Source organism: Cervus elaphus, chromosome 18 (assembly GCF_910594005.1).
Source record: "Cervus elaphus chromosome 18, mCerEla1.1, whole genome shotgun sequence".
NCBI lineage: Eukaryota > Metazoa > Chordata > Mammalia > Artiodactyla > Cervidae > Cervus > Cervus elaphus.
The window spans coordinates 124,460,467-124,476,010 of NC_057832.1; the positions used below are offsets into that span (position 1 = coordinate 124,460,467).

Below are 15,544 nucleotides of genomic sequence, written 5' to 3' on the forward strand. Positions count from 1 at the left end.
ATAAACCCAGCACGTGTGCCACGGAGAATCACGCAGCTGTTAGGGGTAAACCAGGTCTGTGTGCAGACAGGCCAGACCCACATACGTCTATCCCAACGGAAAGGCCAGTTGCAGAAATGTCTGTACAATATGACCTACTCTCCATGAAGGCAGACTGGGAGAGGAGAGAAGCTTGCATGGACCCAGAAGAAAATGTTAGGGAAATACCACGCACTCATGATGGTAATATTGACTTCCCAAGCGGGTGAGAGGCAGGTGGCGGATGGAATTCAGAGCTTTTTCACTTTTTAGCTAATATCTGCCTCTAATGTTTGAGCTTTGGTAACTCCTCTGAATAGCTTCTCTAGCCTGAAAACGGCACCACTGGAAAAAACTGCCGTTCTTGGTAAGAAAGGAATGCTCTGGCTATTTCCGTCTGTAGAGGTGGCGTCTTCTGCAAAGCAGCCCCTGGGCACACACCCATCACCACATCATGTGTTCACTTCTCTTCCCCAAGTCTGGAACAGACCTGATCCAAGTCCTCACGAAGCTCTTTCCACCAGCAGACAGCTGACAGAGTCCTGTCACCCGGAGCCTGGGGCTCTGAGAAACCACCAGAGGCTGGTCTCCGCTCTTTTCTAAGTCATCTCTAGCTCAGCCTCTGGAGAACGTACGGTGCAATGCCTTGGCAGTGTGCGATATGCCCCTTGGAATCGGGCAGTCTGACTGAGCATGGGGTTCACCAGAAATAGATTTTATCTGTCGGTGGCACAAATGCCACGGTTAGGAGTTTGCCCCCAGAAGCCGTGCACACACACATACACACGAGAGCCCATGTGCGCTTAGCCCTGCCCTGGTGAGCAGGTCCCCAGGCTCCGTGGAGTGGGGTGTGTGTGTTGGGACCTCCAGGAGTGCTGGGAGCCCCTGCATGGACCCCCCACTGACCAGGCCTCTAAGGAGCAGTCCCGACTGGTGCCAGTGCCCGGGAGGCGACGGCGTCCAGAGGCCCCGAGCTGCCGCCCGCCCGCCCCCAATGGCCCACCCTCTGCCCGAGTTCCTCTTCACAGGCGGGCAGCTTCCTGTGAACGTCCTCAGGACGCTGATGCTGTCAGAGTCAGCCAGCAAACAGACACAAAATGGGTTTTATTCAAGTGGTCTCGCGCGGCGGCTGGGGCACATTCCACGCGCACACGTTTACAGCGCTTTGCAGTGACATGTCGGGCGCTTCGGTCACCTCTGTCCTGCTGTCGGGGAGTGACAGGCAGTCTCCCCTCTGCTCCCGTAGGGCCGGACCACCAGGCGCCGGCAGCTGACAGATCCCTAGGTGCGCAGCCAGCACCCACGCCAGACGGCGGCCCGAAGCACTGGGCCGGCTCTCCAGGCGTGCCGGGCGTGCGCTCGCTCACTGAGCTGGGGCTCCGCTGCCGGGCCCCTGTGGCTGTCCCACGCTCTTGGGCCAGGCTCCCCTCACCGGGGGCCGGGCACACCCCCCAGAGGGACCATGCCGGTGACAAGCCTCCTAGTCATGCCCCGGCTGTCCGGCCCACTCCTCAGCCCAGCCCTGCCCCCTGGCCCCGCTGCCCAGCGCCGGCCGTCCTGACGACAGGCACCCACGCTCAGCTCCGTGATGCCCCGAGACGAAGGCTCCGTGGCCTTGTTGGTAAGGGGGGGCCGGTGTCACGGAGCGGCAGGAGAACTGAGCGCAGCAGCAGAGGCGAGAGTCCGGATGTGGTGTGAGCAGGCGGGGCCCTGGGCGCCCGGGGGTGCGGAGGCGAGGGGCCCTGCTGGGCGTACGGGAGGCTCCGTGGAGGCCCTCGGGGGAGGTCCACGTGTCCTGCGCACCACGGGCCGGACCGCCCCGTGACTGAGGCTGGGAGAGCAGTGGTGCAGGTCATTCAGAAGCGGTGACCACATCCCTGAAGGCCAGCGCCCCAGCCCAGGCCTGCGCCCCCTGAGAACTGGTGCTGAGATCAGAAAACCCCTTCTTTCTTCCACAGTCGCTGACACCAAGTCCTGGGTTCTACCACCTCGGTCTTTCCTAGTCTCTTTGAAAATGGGTTCGTCTGCATGGCCAAATAATATGAACAACAAAGCGCCTGACTGCTGGACTTTGACAATCATGAGCTTTAAGTCCCAGGCGGTCTCGAGGTCACCCAGTCCCCCGGAGGGTCAGCCAGGCCCAGCTCTGGGTGGCCAGGGCCGAGTCCGCTTGGGCCCCCCTTGCGGGGGCCAGGGCCACACTGGGGCCCCTAGATGACTGAGGTCTCCGTCTGCAGGAGGGATGGGGCGCGGGAGCCGCGGGGGCCCTGCAGGGCACCGTCCGAGCCGGTCCTGGAGATGGACAGGCTGTGCAGCCGGCGGTCCCGGGCGGAGGGCCGGCTGGGCCACAGGCCACGCCACGTGCGTCTCAGCTCGCTCTGTACCTGGAGCGGGGCATGGCCGCACGGGCTCAGCGGGCGGGAGCTGGGGGGCCCCCGGCCCCAGAGCAAATCTCCCCCCGTGGCCCCCTTCTGGGTGTGGAAGCTATGATATCCGTGGTCAGGCAGGCTTGGGAACCAGGAGAGGACGGGGACGTAGGAGGCACCAAGGGAAGAGGGCTCCACCCAGGAGCCAGGAGGCGGCTGAGACACACAGGAGGGCTGAGCTGAGACCTGTGGGAGCTGGCATTGGCGGTGACCCCAGCCGAGTGACCCCCAGAAGGTAGACCTGCTCCAGATCTTTTGAAGTGAAGTTGCTCAGCTGTGTCCAACTCTTTTGTGACCCCATGGACTGTAGCCCACCAGGCTCCTCCGTCCATGGATTTCCCAGGCAAGAATACTGGAGTGGGTTGCCATGTCCTTCTCCAGGGGATCTTCCTAACCCAAGGATTGAACCCAAGTCTCCCGCATTGCAGGTGGATTCTTTACTGTCTGAGTCCCCAGGGAAGCAGGTCCTTCAGGGGTGTTTTAAGGAAGCCCCCACGAGCCGGGAGCCTGCACTCCCCCGGGAGGCCAGAGGACTCACCTCGCTGTTCAGGAAGCAGTAGAGAACCGCCACCACCAGGCCCTGAAAGGGAGACGATGCTGGTCAGAGGCCCCCCTGCACCCCGACCCCCACGCCCGGGACGCGCGGCCCGGCCCGCCGCACCTGAAAGGATCCGAGGCACAGTTCAAACAGAATCTGGTATTTGGAGGAGATGCCGATGGGAAACACTGCGAACACCATGTAGTGGACGCCAAACAGCGGGATGAGCAGCAAGGTGGACTTGGCCAGCCTCCTGCAGCGGAGAGAGGGGTCACGCTCTGGCCAGCCGAGGGCCTCCCTACGCAGCCACACCTCCGCCCGTCCCGGGAGAGCGTGTAAACGCAGGGGCGAGCCCCACTCTGCCCTGCAGAGCAGCAAAGCCCTCACGGGAATCGTGGCCAGTCGGAAAGGGCAGCACTGGTCTGAGCAGGTCAGACAGCCCTGTGTGTCCCTGGTTTTAGCAGCGGAGACCATCCCCAGCATCCGGAGGATGGGGTGAGTTTTAGTTTCAGGTGCAAAGAGCAGGTGCTGCAGGGCTGCCCCTGGGCAAAAGCGAGAGGGTGTTCCCCTGACGGTCGTGGACAGGTCCTACAGGCGACCCTGCTGGGGGGCTCAGAAGTCTCAGGAGCGGGAGAGCCTGCACCGGATCTCATTTCCCTGCTGGGAAGCTCTTACCCTCCTAACCAAAGAGCAGACTTTCTTCTCACTGCAGTGGTGTTGAAAGCAAGACAGCTGAACTCAGTCCTACCTGCCCCCAAGCCCGTCCCACGCCCCAAGCAGGTACCTGTCATCTCCGCTAGGTCAGCGCTCCCCAGGCCCCAGCACCGGCCCCGGCACCACCCGAGGCCACGCTGAAGCAGGCCACTCTGACTCAGCGTCTGGGCCTTAGCCCAAGAAGCTGCTTCAGATGCACAGAGGCCTGCAGCTGCTGAGCGGAAACCCCTTGGAGAACCTGCGATGAGCCAGGGCCTCTCACAGCTGCACACGAGTGTCACTGGGGGGCTCTTCAGACTTGGAATCCAAGCTGCACCTCCCCCCCCAGTTACATAAGGTCTCTGCGGGTGGACTGGCCTCTTCTCGGGGGAGTCCCCGTGGCTGTATCTGATGCAGCGACCCCACCATGTCTGATGGTCAGGAGCCCCGGGGTCACCTGGAGGCCGGGCGGGCAGGCAGGGGCTGGGCCCCCCGCAACCCCAGCTACCAGCCACCGCCCCGATGAGCAGCCTCATCCTGGCAACGTGGAGGGAGCCGAGGGAGGGGCGCCTCCGGATCCTCCCCACCTGCTCTGCTAGGTTGGCGCCACCCAGCACTTGGGAAAGACCCTGATGCTGGGAGAGACTGAAGGCGGGAGGAGAAAGCGGAGGATGGAGGATGAGATGGTTGGATGGCATCCCCGACTCAATGGACATGAGTTTGAGCAAGCTTCGGGAGTTGGTGATGGACAGGGAGGCCTGGCGTGCCGCAGTCCATGGGGTCGCAAAGAATCGGACACGACTGAGCGACTGGACTGAACTGAATACTTAGAAGTCACCACTTTGCTTACATATTTTGAGACACCCGCAGAGTTCACAAGAAGGGGCTTCCTCTGTATTGGGTGATCTGCATGAACTCTGCCCCACCTGCGTGCGTGACTGGGGCATTGCTGGGCAGGGGAGGCCTCAGGACCCCCGCCGTCACGTGCAGGCCTGACCGTCTGACCGCAGCGCACAGCGGTCTCACGGCCTTCAGCACCGAGGCCGGTGTCTGCCCAGTGAGTGAGGCTGGAGTTCTGCAGGGAGTGGCCCGTTAGGCAGACGTCAGAGAGACTTGCCTGGAGTCCTGTGGTTCAGACTCTGCTGGTCTCTAGAAAGGGGGCTTAGAGGTGGGACCCCTGGGGCCCTGTGTCTGGGGATCTGTCACTTCTGTTATGAGATGGAGACAGAAAGCATGCCAAAATACAGGCAGGCGAGCATCACAGATGTGCTCTGCCTTTGTTATTCTGGAAAAAGAGTAGATTCTATTATCCCCACTTAATTTTGTTTCCAAAACAAAAGCATCCCTCTCTATAATCCACTTACGATCGCTCCCCAGAGTCCAAAGGAAAGGTCAAGGTGGCAGTGAGCGAGACCTGCAGAACCTGGGAGTGCTGGTGAGGGGCGGCCGGAGCTGCAGCTGCAGCTTGGGTGGGTCTGGGGGCAGCCAGGCAGGGACAGCGCGGGGGGATGCCTGCTATCTGTGGCCTGACCCCCACCGAGGGCCGAGCAGAGCCTGCCGCAGCCTGGGGCCGGGTCATGTGTGTCCGTACACACCCCATCACAGCACTTACTGGGGCCCGGTCACATGTGTGTGCTTACACACCCCATCATGGCACTTACTGGGGCCCGGTCACGTGTGTGTGCTTACACACCCCATCATGGCACTTACTGGGGCCAGGCTGGTCACGTGTGTGTGCTTACACACCCCATCATGGCACTTACTGGGGCCAGGCTGGTCACGTGTGTGTGCTTACACACCCCATCATGGTACTTACTGGGGCCACGCTGGTCACGTGTGTGTGCTTACACACCCCATCATGGCACTTACTGGGGCCTGGTCACGTGTGTGTGCTTACACACCCCATCACGGCACTTACTGGGGCCAGGCTGGTCACGTGTGTGCTTACACACCCCATCACGGCACTTACTGGGGCCAGGCTGGTCACGTGTGTGCTTACACACCCCATCATGGCACTTACTGGGGCCGGGCACTAAGCATCATCTGAAGACCCCCTCTATCAGCGCTTACAGCCTCAGTGGCTGTTCTTACTGCCAGCATCTCCACAGGAGAGGAGGCAGGCGGGCTGCAGGGCAGGCACCTCCCCCGGGCCTCCAACTGGTGCAGAATATGCACTGGGCTGCCCGCCTTGGGGGAGGCCACCTGAATGTCCCCCCAGGCCACCCTGCGTCTCAAGGAGGGACGGGACGGAGGCAGTGAAGGGCCCACTGTCCTGGGGTGGGTGGGTAGCCTCCTGGGGCCACGCAGCTTCGGGGGCTGCAATTCCAGCTCCCGTTTGCCTGAACCCAAGGCTGGACCAGCTGGACCAGTGCCTCCACACTGGGCTAGTTTTAGTTTACACCCGAGTCGCAGGCTCTATTTGTTCTTTATGAATTCTTGATAGAGATTTACAGAATCTTCCAGTTCCTTTACAGAGTTCTCAGTCCTTGTTAATTAGCTGGATGATGGTGGATGATTACTTAAACCCTACTCTCTTTCCCATGAGGGAGACTATGATAACCACCTTCCTGTTATTATTCAGGCAACAAACATCAACTGAGTCATTATTAAGTACAAGGCCCACAAGAGGTGTTGCCTGGACCATGTCGTCCGATAGGGAAGACAGAACCAAATATAAAATGCAAATGACGTATGGCCAAGGAGAAAAGGTCAGGATACAAAACAGGAGAGTGAATAGAACACTTCAATTCCCAGCTCTCTAGAGGAGGTCCACACTGGAGGGAAGGGAAGGACTCAGCCTGAATAATTGCCATGGTGTTGCTAGCCCTTGGACAGTCACTCCATGTCCAGGGATCCCTGTAAATTGGCCAAGGGCACGCTCCTGTGACTAAAGGAGAAGATGTGGTATCATGTGCGGGTCCCCGAGCCCCAGTTTCTCTGCTCTCCACACAGGTACTCCAAGTTATCAGGCTGCGTGAGGCTGGGGAGGGTGATTCCGAGCTGGCTCTAAACACATACTCACTTGTACTGTGATTGGTCGTTGCCGCCGACATCTGGGGATGTCAACTTCTGCCGTAAAATTCGTATAATACTAACGAAAAAGATGAAATTGACCTGCACAAAAGGAGATGACATTTCAGGGTATGAAGTCCCCCTGCAAGGGAGGCGGCAAGGCCCGGATGTCTGCGGCTCAGCCCCGCCTGAAACGGGGCTCCGGGCCCTGCCGGCTCAGGAGCACCAGCGCCCTGCCCAGCTGGGGTCTGCTCTGTGGCGTCACCGATGTGTTGACACCAGGCTGCGGCAGTTAAGTTGAGAACACTCATTTTAAGGCGTGCAGTCCACAGATGGAAATCCAGTTCAGATAGAAGGCTGCACACTTGGGGGAGCTGACCGTGACCCCCGTCGTCTCCCTCTAGCCCTCCCCTTCCTCCTGACGGTGGCCGAGCCCCTCGTGGAAGAGCTTGGCCTGGGATTCTTGTCTCGGAAGACCGAGTAGAACGGGGCCATCTGCATTCACCACAGGGCTCTCTGCCCAAGGGCAACCTGGTGGTAACTCAGGTTTCCAAGCAGAAGTCACTTACTATAATAGAAATTAAAATCGGTGTTCGTATAACCCACCAAGGAACACTGTGGTCACTGGTGTCCCAGCAACTATTGAAGAAAGAGAAGGAAAATCACATTATCACGGATTCCATCTACAAACCAAGCACAGGAGGATAGCACACGCCTGTGGCCTCACCCCTTACGAGGGGCTTTTGCCAAACAAGCCGCCCCCCACCGCCCACGACGAGCCCCCGACTCACAGGTTTGCTAGGTGGTTGCTCCTGACTGCCATGTGCTGTCTCCAGGAGGAAGCTGGGACAGCAGGCTGGTACAATGCCCCCCCGATTCCCTGTGACCCACACCCCTCCCAGCAGAGCGGACCCACCCTCGTCCTGGAGCCTGGCTGGTTCCGACAGGAGGGTGTGCAGTCCGTGGAACTCAGTGTGGCCCATCTAGACCCACAGCCCCGGCCTCCCCTGCAGGGAGGTACCCACGGCGAGTGAGTGAGCGAGACCGAGTGGGAAAGCTGCCCAGAGCCAGGCACAGAGGCGCACCGATGGACTGGACCTGTTTCAGCGCCAAGCTTGGGGCGTTTGTTACTGACAGGACCGCTTACAGGGTGGCTGGCGGAGCTGGGTCTGCACGAAGCACAGCAGGGGCTGGGCTCCACGGTGGGAGCTGGGGCTGCCTCAGGCTGGGCGCGGCAGAAGCCTCTGGGCCTGGCCCAGCCGCAGGGCCTCAGAGGGCTGAGCCTGGATGCCTTCCCGCTGGGCTCTGGGCCACAGCGGTCTCCCTAAGATGCAGCTCCATCTCTGCCTGGTGGACCCCAGGCCCCGCTCTGCGGCCAGCCCTGGTTCAGCCCCACCTGCTCCGCGGCCCCTCTCTGAGCTCCCCCACCCTGAGTCCTCCCCCCACCCCCGAGCGTCCAGAGGCTGCCTTCTACCCAGAAACAAAGGTGCCCTCCAGCTCCCCAGGGCCTCTGTCAGCGGCGCTCCCCCTCAGCCACAGGCACAGCACTCACCCCGTGTCCTCCAGCAAGAGCCGGGCCGCAACCCACGCACCCGTGCTGACGGTGGGGATGCCTGCAGAGAGATGCCCGGTCACTCCAGCCCGGCACTGGCCACCTGGACCAGCCCGACGGGGAAGCACACGGAAGCCTTCGTGAGCCCCCGCCAGCGGGGACGATGGCTTTCTGATGGACAGATTAATGGAAACTCTTCATAAATACACACAGGCTTACCCTCACGCCTTACTAAGCAGTGAATATCATTAAATACGTGTTTGAAGGCTTCATAGGCCTGAAACGCATGTGTTTCTGGCTGTTGGTACCAACGTGCTGGAGACGCTGTGTCCCAACTTGGCAGAGACCCGAAGGGGCGCCCCTCACTGAGAAGGTGGGGGTCTGCAGCTTCACCCCTTTTCTGATTCCAGCTTAGGCAGAGCCCCGCTGATGAGCACGTTAGCGGGACCTCACTGGGGACGGTCTCCCTGCTCCTTCTCCCAGGCCCCTTCTTTCTGATTCTGCCCCACCATGTCCCGGTTGGGGCTCACCCCAGGAACGAGAGTCACAGTGGTTTTAACCAGGTTTCAGGGCTTCCCTGGTGGCTCAGCTGGTAAAGAATCCGCACATCTGCAGTGCGGGAGGCCTGGGTTCAATCCCTGGGTCGGGAAGATCCCCTGGAGAAGGGAAAGGCTGCCCACTCCAGTAAGAATACTTAGAATTCCAAGGACTGTGTAGTCCATGGGGCTGCAATGAGTCGGACACAACTGAGCGACTTTCACTTGCAATTTCTGGCTCCCAAAACATTAAGGTGTTGACTCTCTTCCTCCAGGGGCAGCCCAGCGTTTTTCTGAGCGGAGAGAGTCTCCGTGGGAAGGTTCGAGGGGCCGGGAATCAGGCACCTGGCAGGCAGGGGGAGTCCTTACCCCATCCGATTAGGAGGTAGGCCAGGAAGCGCCGGCCGGGGGCAAAGATGACCACGAGCAGGGTGTGGAGGTAAAGCCCCTCCACCAGCAGCCAGTAGAAGTTGGCCATGATGCAGTACTGGAAGAAGACCAGGCTCAGCTTGCAGCCCACCTGCATGGGAAGGGGCCGCGTGAGCGCACGCGCCGTCACAGGCCGCCGCTCCGGGTCCCCAGGTGGCCCGTGCGCGCGAGGAGCTCAGAGGTCCTGCCTGAGACCAGGTTCAGCTTGCAGCCCACCTGGACCAGGCGAGGGGCGGCGCGAGCGTGCGCGGAGGGCGACACGGGCTGAGCAGACACACACCACGCCCGAGGGGACAGTCGCCCTGAGTGGCCGCGTGGGGCCCAGCCCCCCTCCTCCTGCCGTGTCGTCTCCACTAACCCTCCGCTCAGTCCCACTCTGTCCTCTCTCCGTCCTCACTGTGTACTCTTGACAAGAGAGGAGAAGTAAAGGAAAACAGAAGAGAAACCCACCAAACACATTATTTCCTCCCGCGTTCAGAAAAGGGAAATGTAGGCTTCAGATCACTAAGGTTATATAAATGCACTGTAAACAACCCCCCAGGACTTTATTGCTATCATTCTGTATCTTTACAGCCTGCTCCCCAAATGCACATTTGTGGACAGACAGGGTGGATACACTAATACCGTGTGGATAGACCCACACGCGTGCACTGGTGGCCAGGCAAGAAAGGCATGGTGGCCTTTCAGGCGGGCGCCGGGCTGTGGGGAGCTCTGACCCCGCGGCTCCCGTTTCCTGGCACCAGGCTTCTCCTGCTGTTTCCTTCTAAGGCGGTTGAGGTTTACGGATGCCGAGTGTGGGGAGGGGGTCCGGCATGTGTAGGACACCAGGGCTGGGCCCGGTAAGTGGAAAGAGGCACGTAAAAACCCAGCGATGAGACCCTGGGACTGGCGCCCCTTGTTGGAACAGTGACACAGGCAGGTCCGGGTGTCGGGGAGCAGGACCCCACACCCGTGGGTGGAGGAGCCCACAGTGAGCCCTGCTGGCTGGAGCAGGAGCGTCCTGCACATGCGGCGCCCACGGCGACCAGCTCTGCTTGTTGCAACTTAAATACACGTGCCCTTCGCTGCCTCCAGACTCTCTCCAGTCTCCCCTGACCGAGTGGTGGCAGAAAACATAAACCAAGGTGTGTCTGTTACTGGCGGAACGGTCACACAGACTACATCACACCTTCCAGATTCAAAGGACACCCTGGGACACTGGTAGACTCAGAGTTTCCAAGATAAACTGTAGAAGGAGGAAAAAGCACAAAGTGTGTTTAAGATGATTCCAATTCCTTCTTCTTGGTAAAATGTTTAAAATGCCATGTCTGCACTTCTTCCCCGCGGCTCATCTGCCATCAACACACTCCAAGGGCAGAGGCTCCGGGGTGAGGGGCTGTCTGCTGACCTTCAGTCGTGGGAAGGCTGAGAGGCCAGTGGCCAGGACTGCACCCTGCCTGGTGCCCAGCGGGTCCTCAGCCAGTCCTGTCCCGTCTGGGAGCCTCTACCACCCACAGCAGCCAGGCGTGCAGGGCGCTGAGCCCCAGGGTCCGCAGGAGGTCCTGCTGAAGGTCAGCTTCAGGTGGCCCTCGGGTCGCTTGTTCAGTGCAGCGCAGTTTCCACAGTTTAGATGAAACCCAAACCAAGAAGTGCGGAGAAGGAGGCGTCCGTGTGAGTGTGGGCTGGCCTTGGTAGGGATGGGAGCCACGCTCTGTCTCTAGGCCCACTTTACGAGCCAATAAAGCTGGCTTCTTTGAGGCCCACCCCCTCGAAAAGGATGAGAAAACTGCACCCACATCCATGACTGTCAAAGCCACTCTCAGGGGTCACACCTGGAAACGCCTGCCTCTCGGGCCCTATGGGGACAGAAGGCATTTCCCTACGGTGCTGGGGAGACTCACAGCGTCCACAGGTGCTAAGAGCAAGCAAACAGGAGATCTTACTTAAACGTGTGGAAGTGATGGCTGCAAGGCTGGGGAAGGAGGCTTTGTCACTTCTGTGGGCCTGGAGCCCGGAGCCCTCACTGCTTAGCGAGCGGCAGAGGTGAGGGCCGCGGCCACTTGTGTGGTTTCCAGTGTCCTGTGTGCCAGCTGCTCCACACTCGCGGACGTGGGCTCCCCCAGTGCCGCTCAAAGCCCCTGTCTTCAGAGCTGTCCTTCCAGGGTTGGAGCCAAACTTCCTCGATGGGACAGAGTGTGAAGAGTGTGTGTGCCAGGTTGTGGGCTCCCCTTCCACCTGGGTGAGACGTCCGGGTGGAGGGCCATGCTGCTGATTTTACTGTTGCATTCAGTCCCCACGCCTCACAGCGGGACTGTCCCCAGGGGTATATTAACCTGTGGCTGGGAAGCGGCTGAAGCTAGCGTGCGAAAGGCTTTATAGTCTTAGAGAGACCCTGACTCAGACCTCTTCAGTCCAGAGGAACGGAGTCAGCAGATGGGTCCATCCACGTGGGATGTGGGCGGAGAGCCAGGTCTGGCTCCGCGTGGAAGAGCTGATATCCGATCTGACCGGGTGCCTTGACGAACCCCAGAGGAGAGGAGCACTGGCCCGAGGCGCGCTTAATGAACGCGCCAAACTGAGTTTCGTCCTAAAGGCCCGCTAGGTCCACCGCAGAAGCTACCGGGCGATCCCCTCGCGGCCGGGTCACCGCACTGCGGCCCGGGCAGGGGCCGGGGCCGCGCTCCCCCAGGTGGTACCTGTCCGGCCAGCTGGAAGCACCCACCGCTCAGAACCCTGGACACGGCATCGCGCGTGCCCACCTGTGCCCCCTTCTTCCAGCCCCCAGCTGCTGCTGGTCCCCAGCAGCGAGTTCGGCTTTGCCCCGGTCAGCGCTCGGACCGTGAGCTGCCAGCGGGCAGCGCCTGTGCCCCCATTCACGGCGCCCGCCGCCCTGAGATGCTCTGAGCGCAGGCCGGACACCCCCCGCCCCCCACCCCAACCGGGGCCACAGTGAAGCCGGCTCTGAACCTCATCCCAGACGGAGGTTGGTGGCGGGGCGGGAGCTCACAAGGCCGCCTAGGGGCCCCAGCCCGTAAGCCTTACCCAGGAGAACGGCAGGTCCGGGCAGTGCAGCCTCCCGGAGCTGGAGTACAGCACGTCGTCCTTGACCAGCACCGAGACGGCCCGCAGGATGAAGGACAGGAACAGGTTCAGGTGGATGTAGTTCCGGGTGCAGTGCAGCTTCCTGCCGAGGGGGGGCGGGGGGGAGGGCGAGGGGGAGGGAGGATGGGGACGGGGGAAGGGGGGTCATGGGAGAGGGAGAGGTGGAGAGTTAAACACTGCGACAGACGCCCGCGTGGCTTTCATCTTAAAGCTTCTTTTTAACGGAAGTGAACAATGTTGGAGAAGACTCTTGAGAGTCCCTTGGACTGCAAGGAGATCCAACCAGTACATCCTAAAGGAAATCAGTCCTGGGTGTTCACTGGAAGGACTGATGCTGAAGCTGAAGCTCCAATACTTTGGCCACCTCATGCGAAGAGCTGACTCGTTAGAAAAGACCCTGATGCTGGGAAAGATTGAGGGCAGGAGGAGAAAGGGACAACAGAGGATGAGATGGTTGGATGGTATCACTGACTCAATAGACATGAGTTTGGGTGGACTCTGGGAGTTGGTGATGGGCAGGGAGGCCTGGCGTGCTGCAGTTCATGGGGTTGCAAAGAGTCGGACACGACTGAGAGACTGAACTGAACAATTTAAGTATTCTTTGCATATTTAAGTATTCCAGCTTTGCCTTATGGTACACATTTTTGTGTATCAATATTGCCCTTTATTTCTGACTTTGTGCCTTAGAGCAAAGTCCTAGAAACAGGATTTGGGGATAAATGTATACAGCACAGCCACGGTGCGTCTGAGCCTGCAGAAGGACACCCCACTTCACAGATGTGAACACCATGCATCTCCGCAGCAAACTTCCTGCAAGACCCACCTCAAACAACCTGTCTTTGAACTTAACTTTATGTGATATTTGCTTCTCTAAAACATGTTAAGAACATTTTGTTTATAATCATTTTACAACACTTAAATTCTGCTTTGGAGAAGACTTAATTAGATATTTGATTTAACTCTGACTTTTAATTGTTTGGAGACAAGCTGTTCCTCACAAACATACTTCCAAGATCATTAAACCATTAACTCCTTAAGTTGAAGTAGAGTTTACAAATTTCAAGGATATTAATAAATATATTCTAAGCAGACTTCCACCTGTGGCTCCAAAGAGAAACTTATCTGACCTCCCTCGCATGTCAGCTGTGATTTAAAAAGTTGTCTATGGAGCTCTGGAGGGCAGCTGCGGCGGCTGGGACCTAAAGGACTGGGGACCCGGCGAGGAGGGAGCACGGGCAATGTAGCCTCCTCTCACCTCCTGGCTGAGGGTTAATCCAGGTTTCAGGGCACAGCGCTGATTAGCGAGCAGAGGCCCAGAGCTTGTGACAGTGTCACTGGATGGAACAGACAGCAAAAGACGTTAAGGGCGTTCAAGGCAACAGAGTGGAGAGAAGGAAGCCACAGGGAGCCTCAGATTCTGCAGGCAGTATGAGGTTTTCCTTCTCTTTCTTCCATTTCCCAAGGTGTTCATGTGTTGGATGGGTAGAAGGATTCCTAGGTTTTCATCTTAAACCCCTAAAGGGCTGTGACTTAGGAATAATGACAAACCAGCCTTCAGAGAGCCTAAAATGCGGCCTTAGATTGACTCAGTCCCTGCCTGGCTCAGGCTTGTCTGCCCATCTTGCTAGAAATAGTAAATCCTCTCTATGGTAAGATACCATCTAAAGCCTCTATGATTTAATTATATGTAACTTCAATAATCAATTAATAAATATGCCAGAAATAGTACCAAATGATCAAATGCAGTTAAAAATGGAAAAAAAAAATAAACCAGAGACTAGAAAGAGATCCAGATACTGGCATTTTAAGACATGACTATAAAATGGCTCTGATAAATATTTCCAAGAAAATTAGAGGATGGTGACCTAATAAATATTTCCCTTTACTTCTGACTTAGTGCCAAAGAACTGATGCTTTTGAACTGTGGTGTTAGAGAAGACCCTTGAGAGTCCCTTGCACTGCATGATCAAACCAATCAATCCTAAAGAATATCAGTCCTGAATATTCATTGGAAGGACTGATGCTGGACCTGAAACTCCAATACATTGGCTACCTGATGTGAAGAACTAACTCACTGGAAAAGACCCTGATGCTGGGAAAGATTGAAGTCAGGAGAAGGGAAAGACAGAGGATGAGATGGTTGGACGGCATCACCAACTTGATGGACATGAGTTTGAGCAAGCTCCCGAAGTTGGTGATGGACAGGGAAGCCTCGTGTGCTGCAAAGAGTCAGACACAACTAAGTGACTGAAATGATACTGATTAGAGGATGGAATTAATTGTAAAAATCAAATGGAAAATTCAAAATTTAAAAAAACCCATGAAATTAAGAATTAAATAGCTGGGTTTAAATACTATATTAGACACAGTAAAATAATAGAATATTATTATAAGTTGGAAAACAGATTGGTAGACTATGTCTCAAGTCCTGCATGCACTTGTGCTCAATCGTGTCTGACTCTTTGCAACCCTATGGACTGCAGCTTGCCACGCTCGTCTGTCGATGGGATTTTCCAGGTAGGAATACTGAGCAGGTTGCCATTTCCTCCACCAACAGATCTTTCCAACCCAGGGATCAAACCTGTGTTTCTTGTGTCTCCTGCACCGACAGGATTCTTTACCACTGAGCCACCTGGGAAACCCATGTCTAAAGTAGAGAGAAACAAATTAATGGAAAATATAAAGAAACAAGAGGAAATGTACAGGAAATGTTGAAAATATTTATCATGTGAAAATGGTGTTTCAGAAGGAAAAGAGAGAGAGAACAAGGTAGAAGAAATATTTGAAGAGCTGCTGGCCAAGAATTTTTGAAACTGATAAAGTATAATAACAGATTAAAGGAATTCCACTAACCCCAAGAAGGAGGATTACAAAGAAAACCACACTAAAGCCCATGACAGCAAAACTGCTAAAAACCAAAGACAAAGAAAAAAATCTTCGAAGGACCCAGAGAAAAAGACTCATCCTTCAGCAGCATTATGGTGGGACTGGCAGCTGACTTTTTCAAAAGAAATAATGATGTACATCTTTAATGTGATGAAAGAAAGTAACTGCCAACAAAGAATTCAGTACTCTCAAAAATATCCTCAAAAGTGAAGGCAAAATTAAGATGATTTCAGGCAATCAACAACCATGAGAATTCATTGCTGGGAGGCCTGGTCTCCTAAACGGAGATCTTCAGGGAGGAGGAAGATGACCTAGATGGAAACATGAAGATGCAGGAAGGAAAGACAGACAGATGGGCAATTCTAAACAAATT

The 15,544-nt window shown here is 56.9% G+C and overlaps 1 protein-coding gene across 1 annotated transcript in view; it reads right to left on the reverse strand.

Moving 5' to 3' along the window:
* Window positions 1-1,105: 1,105 nt before the first annotated feature.
* The window catches only part of VIPR2 (vasoactive intestinal peptide receptor 2), a 66,958-nt gene continuing 52,519 nt past the window's right edge, over window positions 1,106-15,544 (reverse strand). Inside the window, exons 6-13 of the mRNA XM_043873035.1 lie at window positions 12,226-12,367; window positions 9,145-9,295; window positions 8,240-8,300; window positions 7,257-7,326; window positions 6,698-6,789; window positions 3,106-3,235; window positions 2,983-3,024; window positions 1,106-2,402 (exon numbers count right to left, since the gene is read on the reverse strand). Of these exons, the coding sequence (XP_043728970.1) occupies window positions 2,229-2,402; window positions 2,983-3,024; window positions 3,106-3,235; window positions 6,698-6,789; window positions 7,257-7,326; window positions 8,240-8,300; window positions 9,145-9,295; window positions 12,226-12,367 (862 nt within the window). The 3' untranslated portion in view covers window positions 1,106-2,228. The remainder of the gene's footprint in view (window positions 2,403-2,982; window positions 3,025-3,105; window positions 3,236-6,697; window positions 6,790-7,256; window positions 7,327-8,239; window positions 8,301-9,144; window positions 9,296-12,225; window positions 12,368-15,544) is intronic.